General features: G+C 41.0%; 4 protein-coding genes across 5 annotated transcripts; 2 read left to right on the forward strand and 2 right to left on the reverse strand.

Moving 5' to 3' along the window:
- Positions 1-5,969: 5,969 nt before the first annotated feature.
- Positions 5,970-7,258, reverse strand: LOC108143741 (odorant receptor 85b-like). Its single transcript, XM_017268274.1, has 3 exons — positions 6,299-7,258; positions 6,094-6,249; positions 5,970-6,026 (listed from the first exon to the last, which is right to left on the reverse strand). Exons 1-3 carry the CDS (start codon positions 7,256-7,258, stop codon positions 5,970-5,972), a joined length of 1,173 nt encoding a protein of 390 aa, XP_017123763.1.
- A 390-nt stretch (positions 7,259-7,648) lies between these two features.
- Positions 7,649-8,952, reverse strand: LOC108143955 (odorant receptor 85c-like). Its single transcript, XM_017268553.1, has 3 exons — positions 7,996-8,952; positions 7,776-7,931; positions 7,649-7,715 (listed from the first exon to the last, which is right to left on the reverse strand). Exons 1-3 carry the CDS (start codon positions 8,950-8,952, stop codon positions 7,659-7,661), a joined length of 1,170 nt encoding a protein of 389 aa, XP_017124042.1. The 3' UTR covers positions 7,649-7,658.
- A 5,381-nt stretch (positions 8,953-14,333) lies between these two features.
- Positions 14,334-17,988, forward strand: LOC108143953 (transmembrane protein 135). 2 transcript variants are annotated; one of them, XM_017268550.2, is made up of 5 exons: positions 14,334-14,857; positions 16,213-17,156; positions 17,218-17,358; positions 17,422-17,588; positions 17,650-17,988. In XM_017268550.2, exons 2-5 carry the CDS (start codon positions 16,227-16,229, stop codon positions 17,777-17,779), a joined length of 1,368 nt encoding a protein of 455 aa, XP_017124039.1. In that variant the 5' UTR covers positions 14,334-14,857; positions 16,213-16,226; the 3' UTR covers positions 17,780-17,988. The 2 variants fall into 2 exon arrangements, with proteins under 2 accessions (XP_017124039.1, XP_017124040.1); XM_017268551.2 differs by lacking the exon at positions 14,334-14,857 and adding an exon at positions 15,676-15,732.
- A 953-nt stretch (positions 17,989-18,941) lies between these two features.
- On the forward strand, positions 18,942-21,244 carry LOC108143954 (transmembrane protein 135-like). The gene is made up of 4 exons (XM_017268552.2): positions 18,942-19,061; positions 19,176-19,635; positions 19,902-20,678; positions 20,740-21,244. The coding sequence occupies exons 2-4, from the start codon at positions 19,483-19,485 to the stop codon at positions 21,175-21,177; spliced, it is 1,368 nt and encodes a 455-aa protein (XP_017124041.1). The 5' UTR covers positions 18,942-19,061; positions 19,176-19,482; the 3' UTR covers positions 21,178-21,244.
- The last annotated feature ends 1,450 nt before the right edge of the window (positions 21,245-22,694 follow it).

Genomic DNA, 22,694 nt, shown 5'->3' on the forward strand with positions numbered 1-22,694 from the left:
TGCAAACAATTTCTTAAATATTAGGTAAACACAAGCTTTTTTTCAGGCTTCTAAAACAAAGCAAAAAGAAATGTGTGTTTTTTTAATGCACTATTTGAAATCGTTGACATTTTAGACACTGTAACAAAAAACTGACATTGCCCTGGGTATCTCCCAGTGTACAGATACAGAACCGTCTTTGGTAGAACACAATGACCTGGCCATCGGGTGGCAGCTGGCTTTAAAGCCGTCAGCCAAGCCTCTTACGGGCTCCACTGACAAACAGTTTAGAGTTGGGACAACGGCACTCTATGGAGTTGCGTTTGCTGTCTTTGCCTGCAGTGCAGTCAATAAAAATAAATGTCATAAGAAGGAGCTTAAGCGACAAATGCATCAGTGTGCAAATAGACCAGCTGGACGAGGACAAGCACTCGGACGAGCAGGTCCTGTTCGCTTCCAACGCTTTGAGCTGGCAAACAAACAGGCAAGGAGCTTCACAACTGGATGCCAATGAAAGAGCTTTCGCTTGACATTTGCTGTTTGGTCAGCTGGCTGGAAATTCCAAGGGAATCCATACAGAAGTCAATTTGGTATGCAACGACTAATCAAGCCGTTGCCACTTTAACGCAAACTCAATTTGCACTGGTGGTAAGAAAGGTGTCTTCGCCGTCTTATACCGACCGCACCTCCAGCAGCAGCAATCATAATCATCGAGCCTGTCCCGAGGAACTCCTCTATACATACTAATGATGTGCATGCCACACGAGGCTGATTTAATTTCCTTTCCACCTGCAGCACACACACACACACACACTCGCAAACACAGTGCCACACACGCACCAAGTTGCAAGGGACACCACCGCAGGTCTCAACACTTACAGGAGCCACAAAAGTCAACATGAGGGGAGAACGGAGCGAAACTTTTCCAAGCACATATATCGAGCTACTAACACTTAAAGAAAACATTTTTAGGAGGTGGATTTATATAAGAATTTCCTTTACCTAAGCCAGAAATTAAAATTAATAGCAATTTTATTTGAGTAAATAAGCGATGTGAAATGTTTGGGGGGAAAAGCATTTTAACCTTTGTCAAATAAAGTTTGGATAAACAAATGTTTTTCCGAATAAGACAAAAAACATATGTAAAATTACAAAATCTTTGACAATGACTTGGAAATTTCACTGTATTTCTTCTCAAATTCTTTTGTAGACTCTTAAGAATTTATAAAAAAAAGGAGTCATAGTTAAAAGAAAGCTTGTATATAAAATAACAAAAATAATAGCTAGCTCCAAAATGTTTGCCAATTTATGAGTCAAGTGTAAGTATGTGCGAGTTTGGGGGTTTTGCATCAAACTTTAACATAAACTTGGATGTCGCTTCCGTTTCCGCTGGCAGAGCTCCAGACGATGACAAGCGCACATTTTACCGCCTTAAATACACACACACACACACACACATTCCATCTAAATGTTCTTCTCACAAGTTTTTTGCTCACGTGTTAGTGTGAGTCCTGCGGTCGGCGGTTGTGTTGGTATATGTGCAGGTGTAGTTACGCCTTGTAGGCAGCCATCATTTTTGTTGCTACTGTAATGTGGCATAAAAAATGAATTATGTGCACATGCATTTCTTATGTGCTCGCAGCCACACTCTTATTACTTCCTTTTTAGCCAGAAAAGCTCACACCCACACTCCCCACCCCGCCGCCTCCGTGTAAGCTGTTGAGTAATGAGCAAATGAAATCCCTCGCTTATCTTTGCGCGTCTTTGTGGCCGCTTTGTGTGAGGCTCAGCAACCTACTTAGGGCCTAAGCCCTGCTTACGACCTCCCTATACTATACCCTCCACTCTCCTCTTTCGCACTTAATAAGTTTTACTGATTGCAACGCATTACTTTTATATAGATTCCCGACTATCGCTCGCATTACTGTCACAATTATCCAGATAAAGGCAAACATCCAATGTCGCCGCCGCTTTGACAAATCGTTTCGAATATGAATGCTATTAGTTGGCCGGTGAAATCCACTATTAATGGCCTGCTATAAGAAATCAATAAGCCAACGTTAAATTATCGGCAATCATAGCTCAAAATAGCAGCAACCCAAAAAAAAATGAAACCCATTAAGAAATGTTGTCTTGCCGCAAAATCGGGACTGAGACAGGTCTTTCATTTTGGCCCACATTCATGGAATGCCATACCATTTGCCTAATGCAAGGCCATAAAAATATCGCTGCGGCCCCACTGCGTATGAGTAATAATGCTGGAAAAACTAATTTAGAGGCTTTTAGTCTCCATTTAGAACGCTACCATATTGAGTGTGCCGTTGAAAAGGATTCTCCATATAGATACGTGTGGATTTTCACACATTCACCCAACACCAAAGAGCAGGATTCCTTTGATGCGAAAACTAAATGAAACTCGAACCGATTTTTGTGCAATTTTCGCGTGGCCAAATTTTTAGTATTTTAGCATTTTTCCGTGGACACTCAAGCGTATGCGCCGCAGTCAACTTTTGACAAGAAAAACTGCTCTCAAAATCAATAAATCACGTTAGATCACGGGCTTTTGGGGGTTGCAGTGGGGGCTTAGATTGGCGCTAAGCCGAAACTAAAATCCCCAGCTCGAGGAATGGCAACATATTGTTTCAATATTTGAATTCAATTTAATGGCAGCTAATTGAAAAAACAGAACAGCCAGTGCGCGGCCAACAATAATGCACTGCCCCCAGTTTGTCCAGCGATTGGGTCACATACTATAGTATTTTTTCCTTTGCTTTTCTGCAACAATGCCATCGGTTTTTTGCCAATTGGCCATTGAACACGCTCCACTGGGTCATCATGGCACCAGTTGCCATCACCATCACCATCAGCATCACCCCCTGAACCATCGCCATCACGTGTTTGTCCCTATCCCGGGAGTTGAGTTATTTGCACGTTTTGATAAGTGGACTTAACAACCGCTGGCTGACTGGATGGCTGAAAAGCATTGTGAGCGGGTGAAAGGCCGAAAAAAGATATGATTTTTTGCCATTTCTCCTTTCGCTCTGCCGGTCACGATGCATTTTGCATGGAAAATGCAAATTCATATTTGCCCATAAATGACAAAAATGTTTATGTTGATAGCCATTCGGCTGTTCATGGTCGTACAATTGAATTTTAAGGTAATAAAACAGGAATCGAAGTGATGATGAAGTAAGTGGATAATTGTTTTATTGAAATGAAACTTTACCTTTGACAAATAAACTGCAAGCTTTTTCTTTTGGTAAAAGATAAACTTTTTAAGGCTATAAAACAACAGCAAATAAATTAATCAAAACAATTTAATGAAATAACTTAATATATTGTAAGTTGAAGAGGCTGGCAACAGATACCACTTTTTTTAAAACTGCATTAAAATTAATTTTGTTTGGTTTTTCTCTCAATTTTTTTTAAAATTTGATTTTTATCAACCATATCAAAAACTTAAATCAGGTTATTAAATTTTGTTTACGAAAAAGCAGGAAAAACGCAACCTATTTTGGTGACACTCTAATTAAATTTGTTTAAATATTTTATTATTTTTCAATTAGGCCAAATATAAAGCCTAAAATGTAGTAATTGGTAATCATCGACCACAAATGCATCAGAGTAATTTGAAAATATTGCAAAACCCTTATATTGTGTACTAGACTTAGCAATGTTGTTTGGCTATTAGCTAATTTGTTATTGATTTATCACATGATTTTATTTCATTATTCCATGGTAAGCCGCATGTGAATGCTAATTTGAATTCGTTGTCCTGGCGTGGATTATTTTCTTGGCGCCAGGAAAACCGTGACAGTATCAGTAATTGACTTCACCTGATATGATCTTCATGCTAGCCATGGATTTGGGATAGGTTGGACAGATATAAACATATATATATATATATATATATATATATATATATATATAAACAGGATAATAAACGTGACCATGTTTGGGCGCCTTAAATTATGCAATATGACAGCGTGAGATATTGAATGAATTTTTCAACCTTACTTTCTGTTGTTGCTGTTGCTGTAACTGTTGCTATTTGAAAATCGCCCAAAACGTGACCAGAAATTAAATTGTAGCACATTTGGAGCTTTATAAAAATTTCACAAGAATGAAAAATAAATCCCCAAAAAGAGCCACATCGCACACAGCGACGGAAAAAAAGAACAAAATAAATAAGAAAGTAAACCTGGCACACAAAAAAATAAAATATGTCGTATTCAGAGTAAGGGAAATTGACAGAGTTCTGGTTTTCTGGATTGAACTGTGGGACGGGAGTGATGGACACAAAAATAGGATTTCATAAATTTTATGCACGCGGGCGGCCTTCTCAAACAATAACTATGCAGGTGATGTCAGAGTCCGTCAAAATTGAAAATATTATGTGAAAAACTCCCACATCCTGGCCCTCCTGTCGCCCATCAGCCATCCACAGCCAGGACACGCTCCAGCGCATAAATTGCTAATATTGTTGAGTGCGTGCACACAGCCACACATCATGGGAAAAACTGCATTAGATGCCATCAAACGGTTTCGTTGTCCACTGCCTCCAGAAGGAGCTTTCTTTTGCTCCGCTTTGCTTCATGCGCCAAACTTAAAATTGCAAAAAAGAAAACATACACCAACAGCCAGCCAAACTGAATTCAGGATCGAAGTGCCAAACACCCTTGAGACTAACAAAAATCTAACATCTTACCTAAATTGAAGCTCATTGAAAAGGTGAAACTTACGGGCTGTCAGCCTTATGAGAATTTTGATTTTGATGGTCAGATAACAACCGCTAGCGAAACATTTAATAAATAATAATAATAGTAACTCTTTTGGTTGTGCCCCCTTAAAACACTTAATAATTTTCCTAGTTAAAAGTAGTTTTGCCTCTGGAAATTAGAAGAAAATCAAGTACCCTTTAACCCAAAGCAGAGAAAACTCATAAGCACAGCTTGTGTGTGCAGTGAAGTGTAAAATGTACTCTGCAATTTTCTTTTGTAGCAACATATTTGCTCGCTCTCCAGTGGAGCCGTAGTATTGCCTTTTCAGTGGCAGCGGCGAACGCTAGAAAGATTACTACGTTTTTTCGCTGTGTCGAAGCGGCGATGGACATGCGTGGAGCTCGTGCCGCCGCATAATTAAGTTCGCTTTGAGCCTTTGAAAGCATTGTATGGGGCACATAGGATGGGGATTAGGGATTGAGGGATCTTCTTTGGACACACCCATTATCCCTATTGGGCCTTCAAAGTGCGCCGCACGACCAAGAACTTGTAAGCTAAAACATAGATTCAAAGCTAGGAAAAATTTGAAGATTTTAGTTTCCGTCATGTTAGACCTTATACTTCATGAACTTTCCTTGCTTTAAATTGTTTATTTTATATAATTTTGAAAGAAAATTCTATGTAACGATTCCTTTTACTAACTGTTCATTTGGCTGCCATATATAAGAGAAAATAGAAAATAATAACTAACTAGACTTGCCATAATGCTAACTTGATTTAGGACAATGCTTTCGAAAAGGTCTGCGTGTATTGTCGAAGTAACATCTGCAAAGGTTCAAGGTGATCCCACGATTATAAGCTTTCGCAACTTTAATTATGTCAAAATAAATCATTCATTATATGTAATTAAAACTTAATTGCAATGAGCATTCAAAACAAAGGAATTTCATAGTTTGTGATCACTGACTCAAAAATATGAAAGCCTGATAACTCACGAAAAATGCCAAGTTAGTTTGAATAAGATTTTATTTTCGCACCCCCACATTAATAAAATAAACATGTTCCTTTTTTTTAAGCCCATCAGAGATTTATTTTTGTGTTACAAATTAAATTCTAATTATATGTACTAACAACTTGTCTACCGTGTAGAGTGGGCATCTACATAATTATTTTATATTTCATCTAAGGACTAGGAGTAAATTGAATTCTACATAATTACTTTTGATTTCGTCTAAGGACTAGAGCTAAATTGAATTCCTTTAATTTAATTTATTGACCGTACATGGTGCGTAGCAAAGCGAAGAACTTGTACGAAATCTGAAGAAGCTATAGTTAAAATTAAGACAAAATTATATTAAAGAACATATACAAGAGTGTAAGCCAATAAACTTACATCCGTCATTGTAGATCTGCTGATGTCCAAAAATATGGTGGCCTTTAGATAAGTCAGTTTCTGAGCCCGAGTGATTATAATAACCAAAGCTCTTTTATAGCGGATGTCAGCATGAGTCCAATTTTGTCTATATGTAGCCACCGAAAGGCCAAAACTCTACAAAAACAGGACTCTAATAAAGCGATTTTTAACTTGATTAACTCACCGCATCGGCCACCAGCTGACCATAGTGGCAAATCAAGTAGACCTGGCTCATGGACGAGAAGAGGAACAGGAACAGCTTAGTAATCATATCCGGTGAAACTCCAACAGTCATCTGGAATCCCACAAAGCAGATGACAAACGAGGACACCATAAAGTTGAGTAGCAGTGGTATCCCGAATATTTCATTCACCACATCGGAGAGTTGAAGGATCCGTTCGTGATACCTAACAGTATCCGCCAGAAATTGGGAGTCCTGCTCCCAATCGCCACTTAGTTCGTGGCTCTCCATACTATGTGAAAGATAATCAAAGTGCATTACAACTTGAGTGGCCACTGCGCAGAGCAAAAGATCGGAGGATATTTGTCCAGCAGCTGCCGTATATCCTGCAAAGTTCTGCGAGAAGAGCAGAGGGTAATAGGTCCAGTTGTCCTCCCATTTCCAGGGAATGTACATGAGGTATGGCAATGTTTTGCCCACCACGCGAATGTTAAGCCACTTCTCGTAGACCAGAAACTGCATAACGCTGTACAAGTTGAAGGTCCAGATGAGCAGCGAGTAGAGCAGCGAATAAGTAAAGCTGATCCTGGAGCAGGATTTAAGATGCTTCTGCAGTTTGTACCTCTGCTCCTGCACCTTTCCCCGTGGGTACATTTCCTCCAGTTCTCTGACCATTCCATTCATAGCTGCCTTCTTCCACCAGATGAAGCACATCTTACTCATGCCCACAATATCAAATCCAATGTAGGATAGCACAGTGACGGCCTCCAGAAGCTTTCCATTGTTGTAGGCACTGCGAAAATATATACTCTCGCCGATCGCAACCAGAGTCAAGTTAATCACATTGGCCCAGAAGACAATCCGGGTCTTAAGACTGTTCTTGTGCTCCAACAAGTCCTTTTTATACGGCTCAATACCCACAGCCATGTAAAAGAAGTTGGCGTACTTCATGAACTTATCCATCTTCGAAGAGGGTTTAGCTACTTCCTTGAATAGAATGGGGCATCTGAATTGGTGGGATGCCTTTTATACCATTTCTACTTGTCACGCAACGCAAATATATAATCAATATTGATTTGATGCAAAAACCTTGGAATTATATGATAATTATAAGCTTTCGGCGAAGGTATACTTTTGTAGACCCTGTTTCTGTAATTTATATATTTGTGTCGAAGAAATTTGTTTATCAAATCGAATATTTACAATTATTGGTGTTTTAACAAAGGAAACCCGGCTATCGGCAAAGCAAAAGCAGAAAGAAACAAAATTATTATTTATTTTAAATTTTTAATTATATGAAGTATACATGACCAATTAATATTTGATACTATAGTTTCATTAAATAAGTTTCGCCCTAAATGGATTACTTGATATACATGGTACGGAGCAGAGCAAAAAATTTGTATGATATCTGAAGCAGCTGGAAAAACACAATAAATTATAATTTTAACAAATCGAAAAAAAGCCAGATGGATCTTACATCAGTCATTGTGGCCCTCGTTATATTCATAAAAACTGTGGCCTTCAAATAGGTAGTTCTTTGGGGTCGAGCTATAAAGAATACCAATGCACGACGATAGCGAACATCAGCATCATTCCAGTTCTGTTTGTAGGCAGCAATGGACAAGCCAGAGCTCTGAAAATTAATAAAACATTAATGAAATACATTACAGATCGTTATCTGATTGCGTAAGCATTACCGCATCGGCAATCAACTGGCCGTAGTGACAAATCAAGTACACCTGGCACATTGAGGAGAACAGGAACAAAGAAAGCTTAACCATGATATCTGGTGGAACTCCCACGGTCATTTGGAATCCCACAAAGCAGATGACAAATGTGGACACCATGAAGTTGAGCAGGAGGGGTACTCCGAATATGTCGTTGAGGACATCCATTAGACGTAAAATACGCTGGTGATATCGAACAGCCCCGACCAAGAATCTTGAGTTCTCGCTCCAGTCCTCACCCAAGTGATGGTTTTCCACCACCCTTGCCAGGTGATCGAAGTGCATCACCACCTGAGTGGCCACTGCACAAAGCAACAAATCCGTGGCGATCTGTCCCGAGGCTGAAGTATGTCCTGCAAAGTACTGACTGAATAGCAGCAGATAATAAGACCAGCTGGCCTCCCAGTTCCAGGGAAAGTACACAGGGTATGGCAGAGTCTGGCCAACTACGCGGATCTTGAGCCACTTCTCGTAGACGAGGAATTGCATAGTGCTGAACAGATTGAAGGTCCAGATGAGCACCGAATAAAGGAGGGAGTAGGTTATACTAATACGGGAGCAGGATCGCAGATAGCTATCCAAGCGATAGACCTTCTCCTGATCCTTGCCTTGAGGATATATGTGCTCCAGTTCCTGAACCATATTGCTTAGGTCCGGTTTCTTCCACCAGATGAAGAGCATCTTGCTCATTCCCACGAACACAAATCCTATATAGGACATTACAGTGACGGCATCAATTAATTTTCCATGGGAGAATGAAATTACGAGGTGAAGAAACTCGCCAGTAACAATCACACTCAAATTGATTACGTTTGCCCAGAAAAGGAGATTCGACCACAGACTGATTTTCCTTGGACGAGAGGACTTCGTATACGGCTCAATGCCCACAGATTTGTAAAAGAAAACTGCGTACTTCATGAACTTCATTCTCTGAACTAATTGAATAAATGTTGCTCGGAGTTCTTTTATAGACCTTTGTCCAAGGAACACGCAGCCTTTGTTTTGCCACGTAATGACATAATTATAGAACTGTTTACAGTTAATGCATAGAGTTCAGTTTATAATTCAGGGCTTTGTTCACAACTTAATTATTGATTTCGTGTACATAAACAGCGGATAATTGTTATGCCTAGGCAAACGCAATCACGATTCCCATCCAAGTTCCCTCATCCTTTTCAGCCCGTGAAGGCAACACAATAAATCACTCGAAGATTGAATCCGACGGAAAGCAATTGAAACGTTTGAAATGCAATTCGAAAGCGGATCGAAACCAGCGCATCAAACCCAAGACCCGGACGCAGTCCAATTCGGGGAAAGTGAAGTCTTTTTCCCTCGCACTTGAAATAAATTAAATCTTTTCAGCTTTCAGCAATTCAGCTTAGCCAGAGTGAGAGAATATAAACACAATGAATTACGCCCGCAAAACACGTTAGCCCAATTATACAACGCGGTCGGACTAAGATATCCACAGTAAAGCCCGTCAAGACAACTTATTTTTGACAATTATTTAAAATACGAAATATAAGTCCTATTAAAATAATATTAAATCTAACATTTCCAGTGCTATCAGTCTACTACATAGTCACATGACGAAATTAAAAGATAGTTTTTGGGATTAAAAATATCCAAAATATGCGGGTTAAATTATATTGTTTAATATTTCAATGAAAATAAAATTAAAAAAACGCTAATGCATAAATAAGCAATTCGAATGCATCATCCATAACAATAAATGTACTTTTAAAAGTTTACATTAAATTTAAGTAATACAGAGCTGTCTTTCGTAGAAATTAAAAAAATATTTTGTAATAGTTTCAGTGATTTGTTAATAAAACATAAATCAATGTTTAATAAACTTTAATAAACCATAATTCTTATGTACTCAACTTTGTTAAAAACTATGATATTTTCAAGTATGTGTGTTTAATAATATAAACTTCATGAAAGTTCAATAATCTTTAATACACTTGAGTCATTTAAGGATGGTACCTCTGCCACTAAAAGTTTCGTCAGTACCCAGGTTTGACTGTATGCAAAAGTCTTGCCGATGCAATTCTAAAGCTAGCCATATGCGTTGCCCTACAGAACTGTGCCACTAAAATGCAAACAGAGCGATTAAAGGGGAAAAAGAAGGCGGGCGGGGGCGGTTACTGGCACCACAGTTGGCCAAAAGAGATTTTTGGGCCAAATTGAAAGACAAAAGCCCTGAAATGTTGCTTCCATTGCGGACAGCGAATCGCAGCGCGAAAAGCAAGCCCATCGGGTCAAAAGCAAACGAAAGAAGGATTTTTGCATTTTTCCATTTATCACGCATGGAAATTGAAGTGCTCTCGAAAAAAGTGGGCTGATGGGCGGGTCCGAAGAGTACAGCCTGGAACTTGAAATACAATTAAAGCTTTGGGACCCACCACTGGCCAGTCAAGCGCCAAAAACTTTCCATGTCTCAAGTCTCGAATCTCGGGTGAAGAGCCATGTAGGGTAACCAGGTTTCCGGTGGCTCCTTCTACCTGCCGAAATTCCCAGACCCACCTTTTACCTGCCAACCAGCACCCCCAATTTATTCACCCACCGGCGGCAAGCCAAACTTATTATATGCACACATACCCCCAAAGTTTACCTGGACTTTGGCGTTGGAAGTGAAAATGTGGATGTGGGCAGCGCAAACTTCGAGGCAAAGTTTTATGAGCAGCAAACTAATTTCGTTTGACTTTGCTTCGGGAATATTGCACCACGGCTGGGACGACGGGAATTGATTTTGGTCCTGTTGACGTTGCTGTTGTTCCTCCCAAGTGACCACATTTGCATATGAAAACCAGAAAGAGGGTTTACACCAAACCACTCAAAGGGCTCAAAGTCCCGATCCCTTTGATACTTTTTAGATAATACAATGTACTCTATGAGCAGAGAAATATGTTGTGTGATTTGCATGAAGATTGGTCAAATCTGAGAGTCAAACACATTCGTTTTTAAGGTCGTATTTGCTCTCGAACGTTGATGCTTATCAAATGTATTTTTAAATACAAATCATTATAAATAAATTAGAAACATTGTGTCAGTACTTGAACTGAACTATCAATTTTAGTTTAGATTAATTTAGAAATTTGTAAGAGTTAATTTTGTTTTTTTCAGTTAAAAACAAGAAACAGTGAACTCGATAGCGATAGCGATCCCCCTTGTTTGAAACTGGTTGATATCCAGAGGGACTAAATAGTAAAGGCCGAGCATAATTCATTGTTAATTTCACGTTTGCCAACAATTTCCGGCATTTGCGGCAATTGTCTTTCGGTTTGCTTGGCTGTGTGACGTTTGACACATTTACTCCTTCGCCAAACGGACGATGGAACATGTGTGATTTTGCACCAAGAAAACAATCATGGTTTGGTATTGGGGTTTTGGTAAACTGTCTGTTTTGACACTCCTTCGTTAGCAGAAGCCGCAAAATGTCTATTTTGAACTGAAGTCAATGCGGTCTTGGCCACATTTTTGGGTGGCAAAAGTGGAAAATGGGTAAATCGGAAAATGGGATAATGGGAAAGTGAAGGGACGATTTTTGGGCTGACTGTATGGTCAAAGTCTTCCCACAACCATTGATGATTCGGGGCGAACATAGCAGGTTAGGTTAACCAACTTGTGATCGTGGCCAAGAGAAATGAAACGAATGAAAGCAATTAATAAAATAACAACTTTGTGCAAAATTAATTGTGTATTATGCAAAAGGCTTGCTAATGGCAGGATATGCATCAATGTACGCTGCTGGTCCTGGTCCTGGTCCTGGTCCGCATAAAATATTACAGTGACGACAATGTCTCCTCCGGCCGTAGATCCTTGTCCCGATTCTGCTGTTTCTGTAATGGCCGTGCGCACCAATGAGCAAATGAACAATTTATTACCGCTTAATTGAACACATTTGGACGCAACCACACAAACACACACACACATACCCTCGAAAAGGGGGGCCTAAACAAATGGCCACATGCAGGCGGCATCCTGAACAGGACCTCCGCATTAAGCCATGCCAGAGGGGCTTGGGTTTTGGGCTTCGGGCTTCGGGTCTCGGGTTTTGGGCTTCGGCTGGTTTGTGGACCAGGATAAATGAGCCCAAGACAAGTCTATAAATGCCGGAGTCCTGTGTGGTCAAGCAACTCAATGAAAACCCAACCCCTAGCTGGCTGAGTATTCGGAAAATCCGTTCCTTGAAGCCTCGCTGCATATTAAACGCACGGCTCGCTGGACAAATTGATTCCTAAGTGGCTGCCGGATTGACAGCTCACAAGGTCCTTGTGTGTGGTGCTGTGTGTGTGTGTGCTCCGCCTCTCTGCCCGCCAGCAATTTCCACAATTATCCTGCACTCGACCTGCAACCTGCAACCTGGTCTGCACACCCGGGCTAATTGCCAATTGAACCCCAAAGAAAGCGGGGCAACTTTAGATAAGCAACAACAATAAGGGAGCTCGCCGCTTGAGTGCTTACCTAACGACACGTCAGAAACAGGAATTTATTTCGGGACAGGGAAAGGGAAAGGCAAAGGGACAGGGACAGGGACACCCGCTAAACACCTTGAGTAAATTAAGTGAGTGCCAGGTCCTGACAGAGTAAAGTATATTTGATATACATGGCACTCTCCTTCGCCTCCGCCTCCGCCCCCAAAAAACGACACTCTGCCTAAGCCAAAAGGCAAAAACAAGCGAATCACACAAAGCAACCGCAATTTCGCTAAGCATTTGAGCGGCAAGCAGCAGAAGTGAAGCTACGCGGCGACCACAAAGGAGGAAAGGATCCGGACAGGACTCACCCCATCTGCTTAGGCCTTCTCCTGAATGAACTACTTAAGCGCTTTTGGCTTTTCAAAATAAGCCATGCCACAGGTAAATGGCAAAAGCAAAAGCAACAGCAACAGCAACAGCAGTGGGAGCAGCCACAAACAATAACGAAATATTTGGTATATCCACAGTGCCGTGTCAATACACTGGGGAAAATTGGGAAAAATATATGTTTATAATTAAATTGCGTACTAAGTTAAATCAATTCATATTTTGACATTTAACCAACAGTTCGTAATTAATGCACATTTTAGACCTCAGGTTTTTTAAAATATTTATGTTTTTTAAAGGTAATAATTTATAGCATATAGTAATTTTAAGCAATAAAGCAGCAATTCCTAAAATTTTAAGGTAATCTTTTTCTCTAGATGGTGCTAACTATTTTGTATTTCCCTAACGATTAAAAATAAATACAAATCCTGAAGTGCTACAGATATTTCGATAAAGAATTTTGTTAAGTTTGTGATAGAGTAAATTCGTTCTGACTTAATAAATAATGTCTGCAATTAATTTGTTAAATTTTGCCTTTAAAAAAGTAGGTTTTTAATATTCCTTTTAATTTGTTGAAGATAATAATTTTGAGAGTCCTTTTAAAAAAGATTTACATACATAAATTAATAAGTTCTTATTCTCGCAGTGCATGCGTAAATGAAAAGAAGCAGAAGGAAAAGGACGAAATGGAAATGGAAGTGGAGGTCTGAAACCTGAACAAGAGCTCAGCCAGAGACATGCACAGATACACATTATGAACTACAACCGAAATCCAATTGATTGCACTGGCACAGCCACAGTCTTTGGCGGAGTCTACTTGCTGCTCGAAAGGCAAACAATTTGGCAGGCCAAGTGCTTTGGTCGTCAGGCAGCCTGAGATAATGGTTGTGGCACGAATTGTGGCCTCAGAGACTGCCGCAGGATTCGCAAATGAAAATTTGAGGCACGCGTGGGCGGCAGGACGCAAAGGAGCGTTGGTGGCGGATGGGGAGGGGAGGGGTAGACAGCCCAAGCAGATTCATTAGCTTGTCTAGATAATTTTCAGCCAATTAAGTTTCACTCTTGGCTGAAAGTGTGATTTTAATAAGGAACAAGTGAGAACTCTATTTGCATTAACATATCAAGTAAGTAAAGTTAGCTTAATAAATGTAATTTCCATAAATATGGGTTTATTAGAATTAGATACTTTATACAATTATTCTAAAATATTACTTACTTTGGCTTCTTTAGCTAAATGACGGTGACATTTTAAATAAATTTTAATTAAATAACACTTGATTTATTGTATTGAAATGTATGCATTTACAAAAATGTACTTTGAGTTAAACATTTTTATAAAAATATACAAAATTTGTCAAGCTCATAAGTTTTCAAGCCAGCAATTCAAATTCGCGCCTATTTTCGACAGCCAAGAGCTGATTGCTACAGCACTCGCTGGCATGTGTTCTCGGCACGATATATCGATTACCGATAGGCAAACGGGCGCAGCACAGCCGATGACCAGCAGATTGCTTATTATTGTTTACAAAACGCGCAATTCCCGTCAAAATAAGGCAGATAAAACAGTGATAAAAGTCGCGCGGCCAGTGGGAAAATGCTGCTGAAGGCCTGCTAAGACAAGCAGCATTTGCTGCTCGAAGGCAGTGGGTGCAGAAAGTGTTTTCCACCCCGCCCAACCACTTGTTGTTGTTGGACTTTGCCGCCGCCCCATATAACACCATCCATTATCCACTATCCATTAAACTCGCAAGATTTCTCATTCGATGTCGAGTGGATCCGGAATCGGGGCAATCAGGGCTGTTCACCCAAATCACAATTCGGGGATTTCGACGTAAGCTGTCACACATTGTCAAATTCTCATTCCGGAACTTGGAAACGTCGTAACGCCAGCAGCAATCTCGAATCTGGACAAATATTAAGCAGCACATTAAAAAGTCAGCACTAACCCATATCTCGAATCAAGTTGGTGATTACCGACTGTTCAGTTTATTGCCCGCCGTCAAGTGTCCAGCAGTTGAATCGTAAGTACCTCTCTATATCATTCGATAATACAGATTAGCAGTACGGAGTACTGGGTATTATTCATAGCACTCTCCGTAAGATTGCGCTAATGTCTCGAATCGACATTGACCTCATGCAAATCGCTATATCGGGGCCTAAGGTTAAAATATAATGAGGGAACTCGTTCAAATTTCGACTTTAAAATCCCTAAACAAATTTATTTTAATCTAAAGTCTGTCTTAGGTTAAGGTTAATCTTGATTGTAATGACACATTATCAAAAAAAATTCCCTTGGTTCCCCAAGTAGACATTTTTAGAGAGAAAGTTTAAACGATTTTGAATTTGTTGCTGTAATGTGTTATCAAATAGTGGATTGCTGCTACTTTTATTTCACTCAATGTCGTAATGTCATAACAAAGGTTTGGTTTTGTATTCTTCTTTTTGAGAGTATATTATATATTACTTATTAAACATTTCACCTAATTACTCATTACATTGTGGCGAATAAGCAACGTATTTTGTATATGGAAAATGAGTAGTTGACTTAAGGTCTCAAATATCGCGCTTTATTTGGTTTTTTTTTGCAGGTACATAAGTATATAATGATGAATCACCTTAAAAGATCCCACTTCTCACTCCATTCCTTTATCAACAAAAATTGACCAATCCTAATGATTATGTAGAGCCTTTGTTCATGCCTTTGGCAAATCCCCCGCAGCGGCTAATCTCGCGTATGTGTATCTTATCGATAGACAGCAGTTAATTGCCATAGATACCCACCGAACAGCTGTAATCCGCCGATCCAAGCCAACTTTCCAAGGTTTGCCTTGGGAAACAAGTCAGTTCTGGCCCGTCCAGCAGCAGTTGCAGTCCGCCCCCTCAGCGAAAAAAAGAAGTATAAAAAACAAAGCAAAGTTATTTTTGGGGCTATTTTCAAGTTCAGTGGAACAACCGATAGGAAAATAATAACATCTTGCATACCCGTGGCCTGAAGATAAGATTAAAGGTTAAAAAACGGACTCGGACTCGGCCACCCCATATACAGTGATTAACAATTGAAATTATTCCACCCGCGCAGAAAGTTTTGATTTATTAGTTTCTTATCAAACATATTCCATTTTGTACCAGGCGTATGAGTAGGTTTGATTACTATGTTTGCTATCGTCACTACCTATGGGGTAATTTCTTATCAAAAACTAACTTATATTCACATTAACTATGGTTATCTTATAAATTTGGGTGGTATAAATTAAAAAGAGACTCCTTTCATAATTATAATGTTACCAATTCCGATAAGGTCTAAATATAAATTATGGACTGGTTTCTTTGTAATAAAGAATATTTTATTAATACCTTTATTTTTCTCTCCTCACAGATCTACATTCCACAATGGCAGGGCAGAGCAAGCTGATCAACCCACTGTCCATCACCTGCAAGGAGTTCCAGCATCCATGGACGGACCACTGCATCAGCGCAACCGCAGGAATCCTGCTCTCGACCACACCCTACTGCTTAAGGGTCTACACAATAGTGTACGCTTTGTCGCTTCTGATGCGCCACCGCATTCCCAGTCGCGAGGATCTGCGCAAGACACTGCTCGGCATCATCCAGTCGACGGCCTTCCTGGTGACCAACGCCTACACCTTCATCCTGTACAACTGCGCACTGCGGCACTTGATGGGCAGCTATCACTTCTCCACGGTGGCCTTTGTTCCATGCTTTTTCGCCTCGTTTTCGGCCATTCTGGTGGAGCGACCTGCCCGCCGTCCGCTGCTCACTCTTTACGTGGCCAATGTGGCCACGGAAACGCTCTGGAAGATGGCCGAATCGAGGGGCTGGGTGCGCTCCATACCGAATGGACAGACACTCATCTTCGGGCTGAGCATGTCGGCGCTGCTCTACCTGTATCGAACTGGTGCCGCCAAGGACTCCATCTTCAACATTCTGCGGATTTTCGTGGGCAAGGAGGAGGCGGGACCGGTGGCCAAGTCAGGTCCAGCAGTTCCTGGCGAGCAGCCCGCTCCCACCCGGCGACGTCCCACCGTCAGCTTCTCCTCTGTCTCTGACTTTGTGCGCGTCTACAGCAGCCTGATCCGCGCCAAACATGACAGCTGTCGGCACCAGCAGAGCTGCATCGGCAACTCACTGATCGGTGGCATCAAACCCTTCGTGGGAGGAGTGGCACTTCAGGTGGCTCTGAAGCTGGTGATGAACGTGAAACGAATCACGGATGAGAAGATGGCCTGGAAGAAGCAGATTTTCAACCGTGGCACCCTGCAGCTGGGCATCTTCATGGGCAGCTTTTCGTTCCTCTATAAGGTAGGCGCAAGCCTTACAACATTTGTAACCAATAGCCCATGATTATATTGCATCTTTGTAGGCGGTGTCCTGTTTGCTGCGGCACAGTTTCAACCGGGATGATGCCAGGTTTGCCATTCCTGCCTCATTGATAGCCTCCGTGGCCTTCACTCAATATCCTGATAACACGGTGGCCTTGTATGTCATGTGGAAGGCGCTGCAGGTGAGCCGCTTATACAAAACTAATGTTTGAAGAAAGCCAGTTAAATACCTACTAAATCCCCAGATCCTGTGCACTATGGGTCAGGAGCGAGGCATTCTGCCGCGCATTCCCCACTTCATGCTGTTCCTGTACTCCTTCTTCACGGCTGTACTCTTCCATGCGGGCATCCTGGAGCCCAAGAACCTGCGTCCCAGCTACTTTAAGTTTCTGCAGGCCATCTCGGGCGATCGGTAAGCAAAGTTCGCACACGCAGCTCTAAGAAACCGATTAAGAATCGCTTCTCTCCATCAGATTAACCAAATTTAATTTGAGCGCCTTTGATGTTTTCGGACTGAGCAGTCAGCAGCAGGCGTGGGACACCATGAAAAAACTAAACATTGTGGAGAAGTCAGCGCTGCCCGCCTTCGCATTTGCCTCCTGAGCCAACAGTAGCGGAATTTTTTAGACTTGTCTGCTTTACTGGAGGCCCCATTATATCTCCATATATCCGTGTTTTACAGCGAGTTGTATATACGTCAAGAGTCTCCCGCGCTCAAAGAGCGGCCAACGATTACTAACCTAAGCTAGTATGGGTGGAATTGTAAATTATGTTTTATTACTTGGTACCAATAAATCTTTCAAAAATGTAAATCACAAGAATACCTTTTGAGAATCATCTTCTTACTTAAGTGGGTGTTATAAGTTTTACGTTCTAATAGTTTCCAACATTTTTTATTGGATTTTTATTTTTGTAATGCAAACTTTCTACGATTGGGTTTCTTAATGTATAATAAATAAAACAAGAACCAATAACGTTAATAAATGTGAAAATAGGAACAACCTTCAAGCTTTAAAAGCTTAATTTTTTTGGAGTAGCCACTTAAGAGAAATACAAAATTAAGCTTTGAGAAATTAACACACTTTTACTGGTGAGAGCTCTTAAAATTTGATAAGGAATCCCCATCGTCTTGAGATGATTCAGCGTAAACAAACCTTAACGACCCGATCAGCCACAAATTTCGTCTGGCATGGTAGCAATAAACCATTTCTCAGACAAGCTTGTGCAGATTAGGAATTACCTAAAAAGGAGGCAAACGTAGTTTTATGTAAACGTATGTTTAAGTATTATGAAACGACTTTAAAAACAATGTGTACTGATCTTTCGAAAGTAGTATTAAATAACTATCGTACTATTTTGACTTGGGTAAAAGTCACTTAGGTATTGTAACTGAGTACTTCCTCTAAAGAGAAATATGCATCTAAGAGAAATCAAACACTGGGGCCTCTTTAAAATTGATAAAAAATATACCATAGTTATTGCAACTGAGTACTTCCTCTAAAGAGAACTATGCATCTAAGAGAAATCTAACACCGTGGAGACCCTTTAAAATTGATAAGAAATACACCGGCTAGAGTGACGCAACGTCAACAAACCGATCGCCATTGAGCAACTAGCCAACTTTCTGCTCGCGTGTGTAGTTTGCGATAACTGGGCGCACTTCAGCCGAACCATTTGGGGAACTCGGGGGAACTGTGGGGCACTATTTTGCTGTTTACGGACGGAATGGAACTTCTAAGGCGCGTCTACACGCAGAACACTCTTGGCCAAATCGTGGCTAATTGTAGGCAGTCAGTTGTATTTGATGGCCGACCAGGCCAGACCGTAATTCCCTCGGAGGAGAAAATATTAAATACTATACATTTGATAAACAAATTTTCAAAAGGTTTGTGTTATACATACAAAAGGTTTACTTGTCCTTTTAGTTATTTCCATTACGAATAAATAATGTAATGTGCTCTTTTTCTATGTGTAAAAACATGCGACATCCGATCTTCAGTTAAAACTAAGTGGATTACCAGCGACAGCTGATTCAAGAAATGCCAAATGCAATAATTTCTGGGAATCGACGAACTTGGAACATAGAGATTCAGATTTAATAAACGTTTTTCAGAAATTCTCTGGCTGAAATTACGCAGGAATAATAAAGAATCTGGAAATTCAAATATACATATAACCAGAGCATTTCCGTGGCGCATTCGGACTATCGACGATAAGCCCCTTTTCTTGATAAGCTTTATCATCTTGGACGGAGCCAATTCGATAATCGTAGACGGCAGAGCATAAGTCGATTTTCAAAGTGGATCATGGCAGCCCAAAGTAAGCTGGCCGAGATGGCCTTGAATTGCACCTGCTATGAGTACCATCATCCGTGGACCTCGAGCTGTGCCTGTGCTGCTGCGGGCATGATGATCTCCCAGATGCCCCCCGCTCTGCGTACCTACGTCACTGTTTATGGGGTGAGTTAATGCCCCCCTTGTATTATAAATAACAAGTATTTTTCAACTACCTTAGTTACGCACTAGAGTTGAGTTGATACGAAGTTAAAGAACTAGGTGCAAAGGTTATGTATTAGTTCTTAAGTTTAAAGTTATTAAATTATATTGCAGCTTATTGATATTAGTAAAATTAACCTTGAAAATAATTTAAAACTTTATTTTTGCTAGTGAATGCCTTTCCAAATACCTTTACTGTAAAAACATTACATTTGATTTTCCACCCACAGTTGGCCCTGATTATGCGGAGACGCATCCCCTCGCTGAAGGACCTCGGACGCACTGCAGCTGGAATCCTGCAGTCGAGCGCATTCCTTTCCATGAATGGAGGTCTCTTCGTGTTTGCTGTGTGCTTGCTGCGCCAGCTTTTCGGTGGTTTCTACCTCTGGACAGTGGCTTGGTTGCCCTCCTTCCTGGCCAGCTTCGCCTGCATCGCCTTCGAGCGTCCTGAGCGCCGTGCTCCACTGGCCATGTACGTGGCCAATGAGGGCATCGAAGCTTTGTGGAATATGCTGGAGGCCCGAGGACTGGTGCGATCCATTCCCAACGCACAGGTGCTCATCATGGGCCTCAGTGTCACCGCCCTGATGTACCTATATCGCGTGGGGCTTCATAAGACCGTGGCCAAGGATGCGACCTTCAAGGCCTTGGGCCTGATCGTGGGCAAAGAGGAGGAGGGTCCGCTGAAGACTCCCGTGGTGGCCACTTCGCAAAGCTCTCGACAGGCTCCCCTCAACATCCGCTGCATTTCATCGTATCTGCAGCTCTACGACCGTGTGCTCAAGGCCAAGCATCCTAGTTGTCCGCACAAGCGAGGTTGTGCTCCCTACGCCCTCCTGGGTGGCCTGAAACCTTTTCTAGGGGGCGTGGGTCTATCGGTGGGTCTCAAGCTGCTGCTCAACATCACCAAGATCTTCCAGTTGAAGATGCAGTGGCGCAAGCAGATCTTCAACCAGGGCTCCCTGCAGTTGGGACTTGCCTTAGGCATCTTCTCACTGCTTTTCAAGGTAGGTTTATAGGAAATTAAATATATAATATTTTATTTAAACTAATTAAGTTACTTTACAGACAACTTCATGCAGCCTGCGTCACTCTTTTGGCTACGACAATGCTCTCTTCGCCATTCCGGCTGGCTTGATCGGCTCTATAGGTCTACTGCGTTTCCCCAACACCACAGTGGCCCTGTATCTGATGTGGAAGGCGCTACAACTCTTCTATAACTGGGGCAGTGCTGAGGGAAAATTGCCCGAAGTACCCAATTTCGCCATGATTATGTATGCTTTCTTCACGGCCGTGCTCTTCCACGCGGCCATTCTTGAAGCTCGTGCTTTGCGGCCCAGTTACTACAAGTTCCTGATGAAAATCTCGGGCAATCGCATCAGCCGCTTCTATGTGAAACCCTTCGAGGCCTACGGACTGAAGAGCCAGGACCAGATCAACTATGTGATCAAGAAACTGCGCATCGATATGACCTCACCCTTCCCTTTCTACGCCCTGACTGTCTAGGTTGTTGTTCAACCCAAATACTGTAGAATAAAAGTAAAAAACCAAAAGCAATAAATGTGTAACACAACGATGCAGCAAAACTTTAAATTAAATGCGCGACGCAGAATGGCCATTAAGGACTTTTCAGTGAGCAGCCGCAGAGTGGGCCAACATCAATCACAGAGTCAACAAGCCGCTGGCACCCCTTAGCCCCCCTTAGCCACCCTTAGCCACCCTTAACAACCCCCTGAACCCCCCTCACAAAACCCTCTCTCAACCCCTGAGCCACTGGCCTCACCGCTGTGACAACTCTAGACGGCGGCTCCGCGCTGCTCAATTATTTACATTTATATGTCATATAAATTTATTGCCCACCATAACTCAGCCGGTCCGAGTTGAGCTGAGTTGAGACCAAGTGGAGATACCCGAAATGCAGCTACAAATTCACTAAAAACAAAAATAATAATAAAGCACAAAGACGAATGAATAAAATGAGATGATATGCCATCAGGGCGTCGAAACTGATAATACCCTAACATAATTGTATCTCGCAAGGATAAAAAGTTGGTATCACGGATGTATACACATTAAAGTTTAAACTGTAAAAGGTAAAAGACACGTAAAGAAATAAATAATGCTAATATTCAAAATAAGTTGTACAAAGTTTGGAGCATTTGAAACGTAAATTTCCCAAAAATCAACATTAAATTTTAATAATTTAACATTTCAACTTTATGTAACAGTTTGAAGAAAAAGAAAAAGAAAGAAAGCATTAACTTCTTTATATGGCAAAAATTCGGAAGTACTTATTGGGTTAACAATGGGTTAAAACATTTCCACACATATCCTTCATTGGAGTAAAATCATATTAAATATATTGCTTATCGCTAGTATTTAATATGTTTGTTGTTTATATATTATCATTGTAACTAAAAAACATTTCAAAAAGTTGTAATAAAATTATCCATGTTAGAGTTAACAAAAATCAAAAGAAAAAATAAGTTGAAAAGCTTAAGCTAAAAATAATTGTTGCATTAACATTTAATAAAAACTTTTATACTTGTGTCTCCGTCTGCTTTACTTATCGTGTGCATTTTTTTTATATCATATAATTGTTCGTTGTGTCTCTGTTAAAACACATACTCCCATTCTAAGTGTACAACATTAATGGCATGCTCTGTGTGGTGCATCCTTTCCAGGACGAATTTCCTGTGCCCAAGGAACAGGGTACACAGTAAGTATAAGCCGTCCTTGGCCCCCGTCCTAATGATCATCTTGGCCAGCCATGGAAGCGGAACTCAAGCCGAATCCGAGGCGGGCTTAGCAAATGAATTATAGGCTCGGGTAAATTTAATGTGCCACTTAGTTATCGGTGGGGGTATGAGGAGCCCATGGCTTTTATTTTTATGCGAATCATAATAAGGCAGGCCAGCGACTAAGCGACTTCCTTCCGCTTCGCAGCCTGACCTGCCGCCAGCCACTGTTTGTCTTTGGTGATTTTCATTTTTAAATTGAGTTGAAAATAATGAAAATGCAAA

This window comes from Drosophila elegans, unplaced genomic scaffold (assembly GCF_018152505.1).
Source record: "Drosophila elegans isolate 14027-0461.03 unplaced genomic scaffold, ASM1815250v1 contig_468, whole genome shotgun sequence".
Taxonomy (NCBI): domain Eukaryota; kingdom Metazoa; phylum Arthropoda; class Insecta; order Diptera; family Drosophilidae; genus Drosophila; species Drosophila elegans.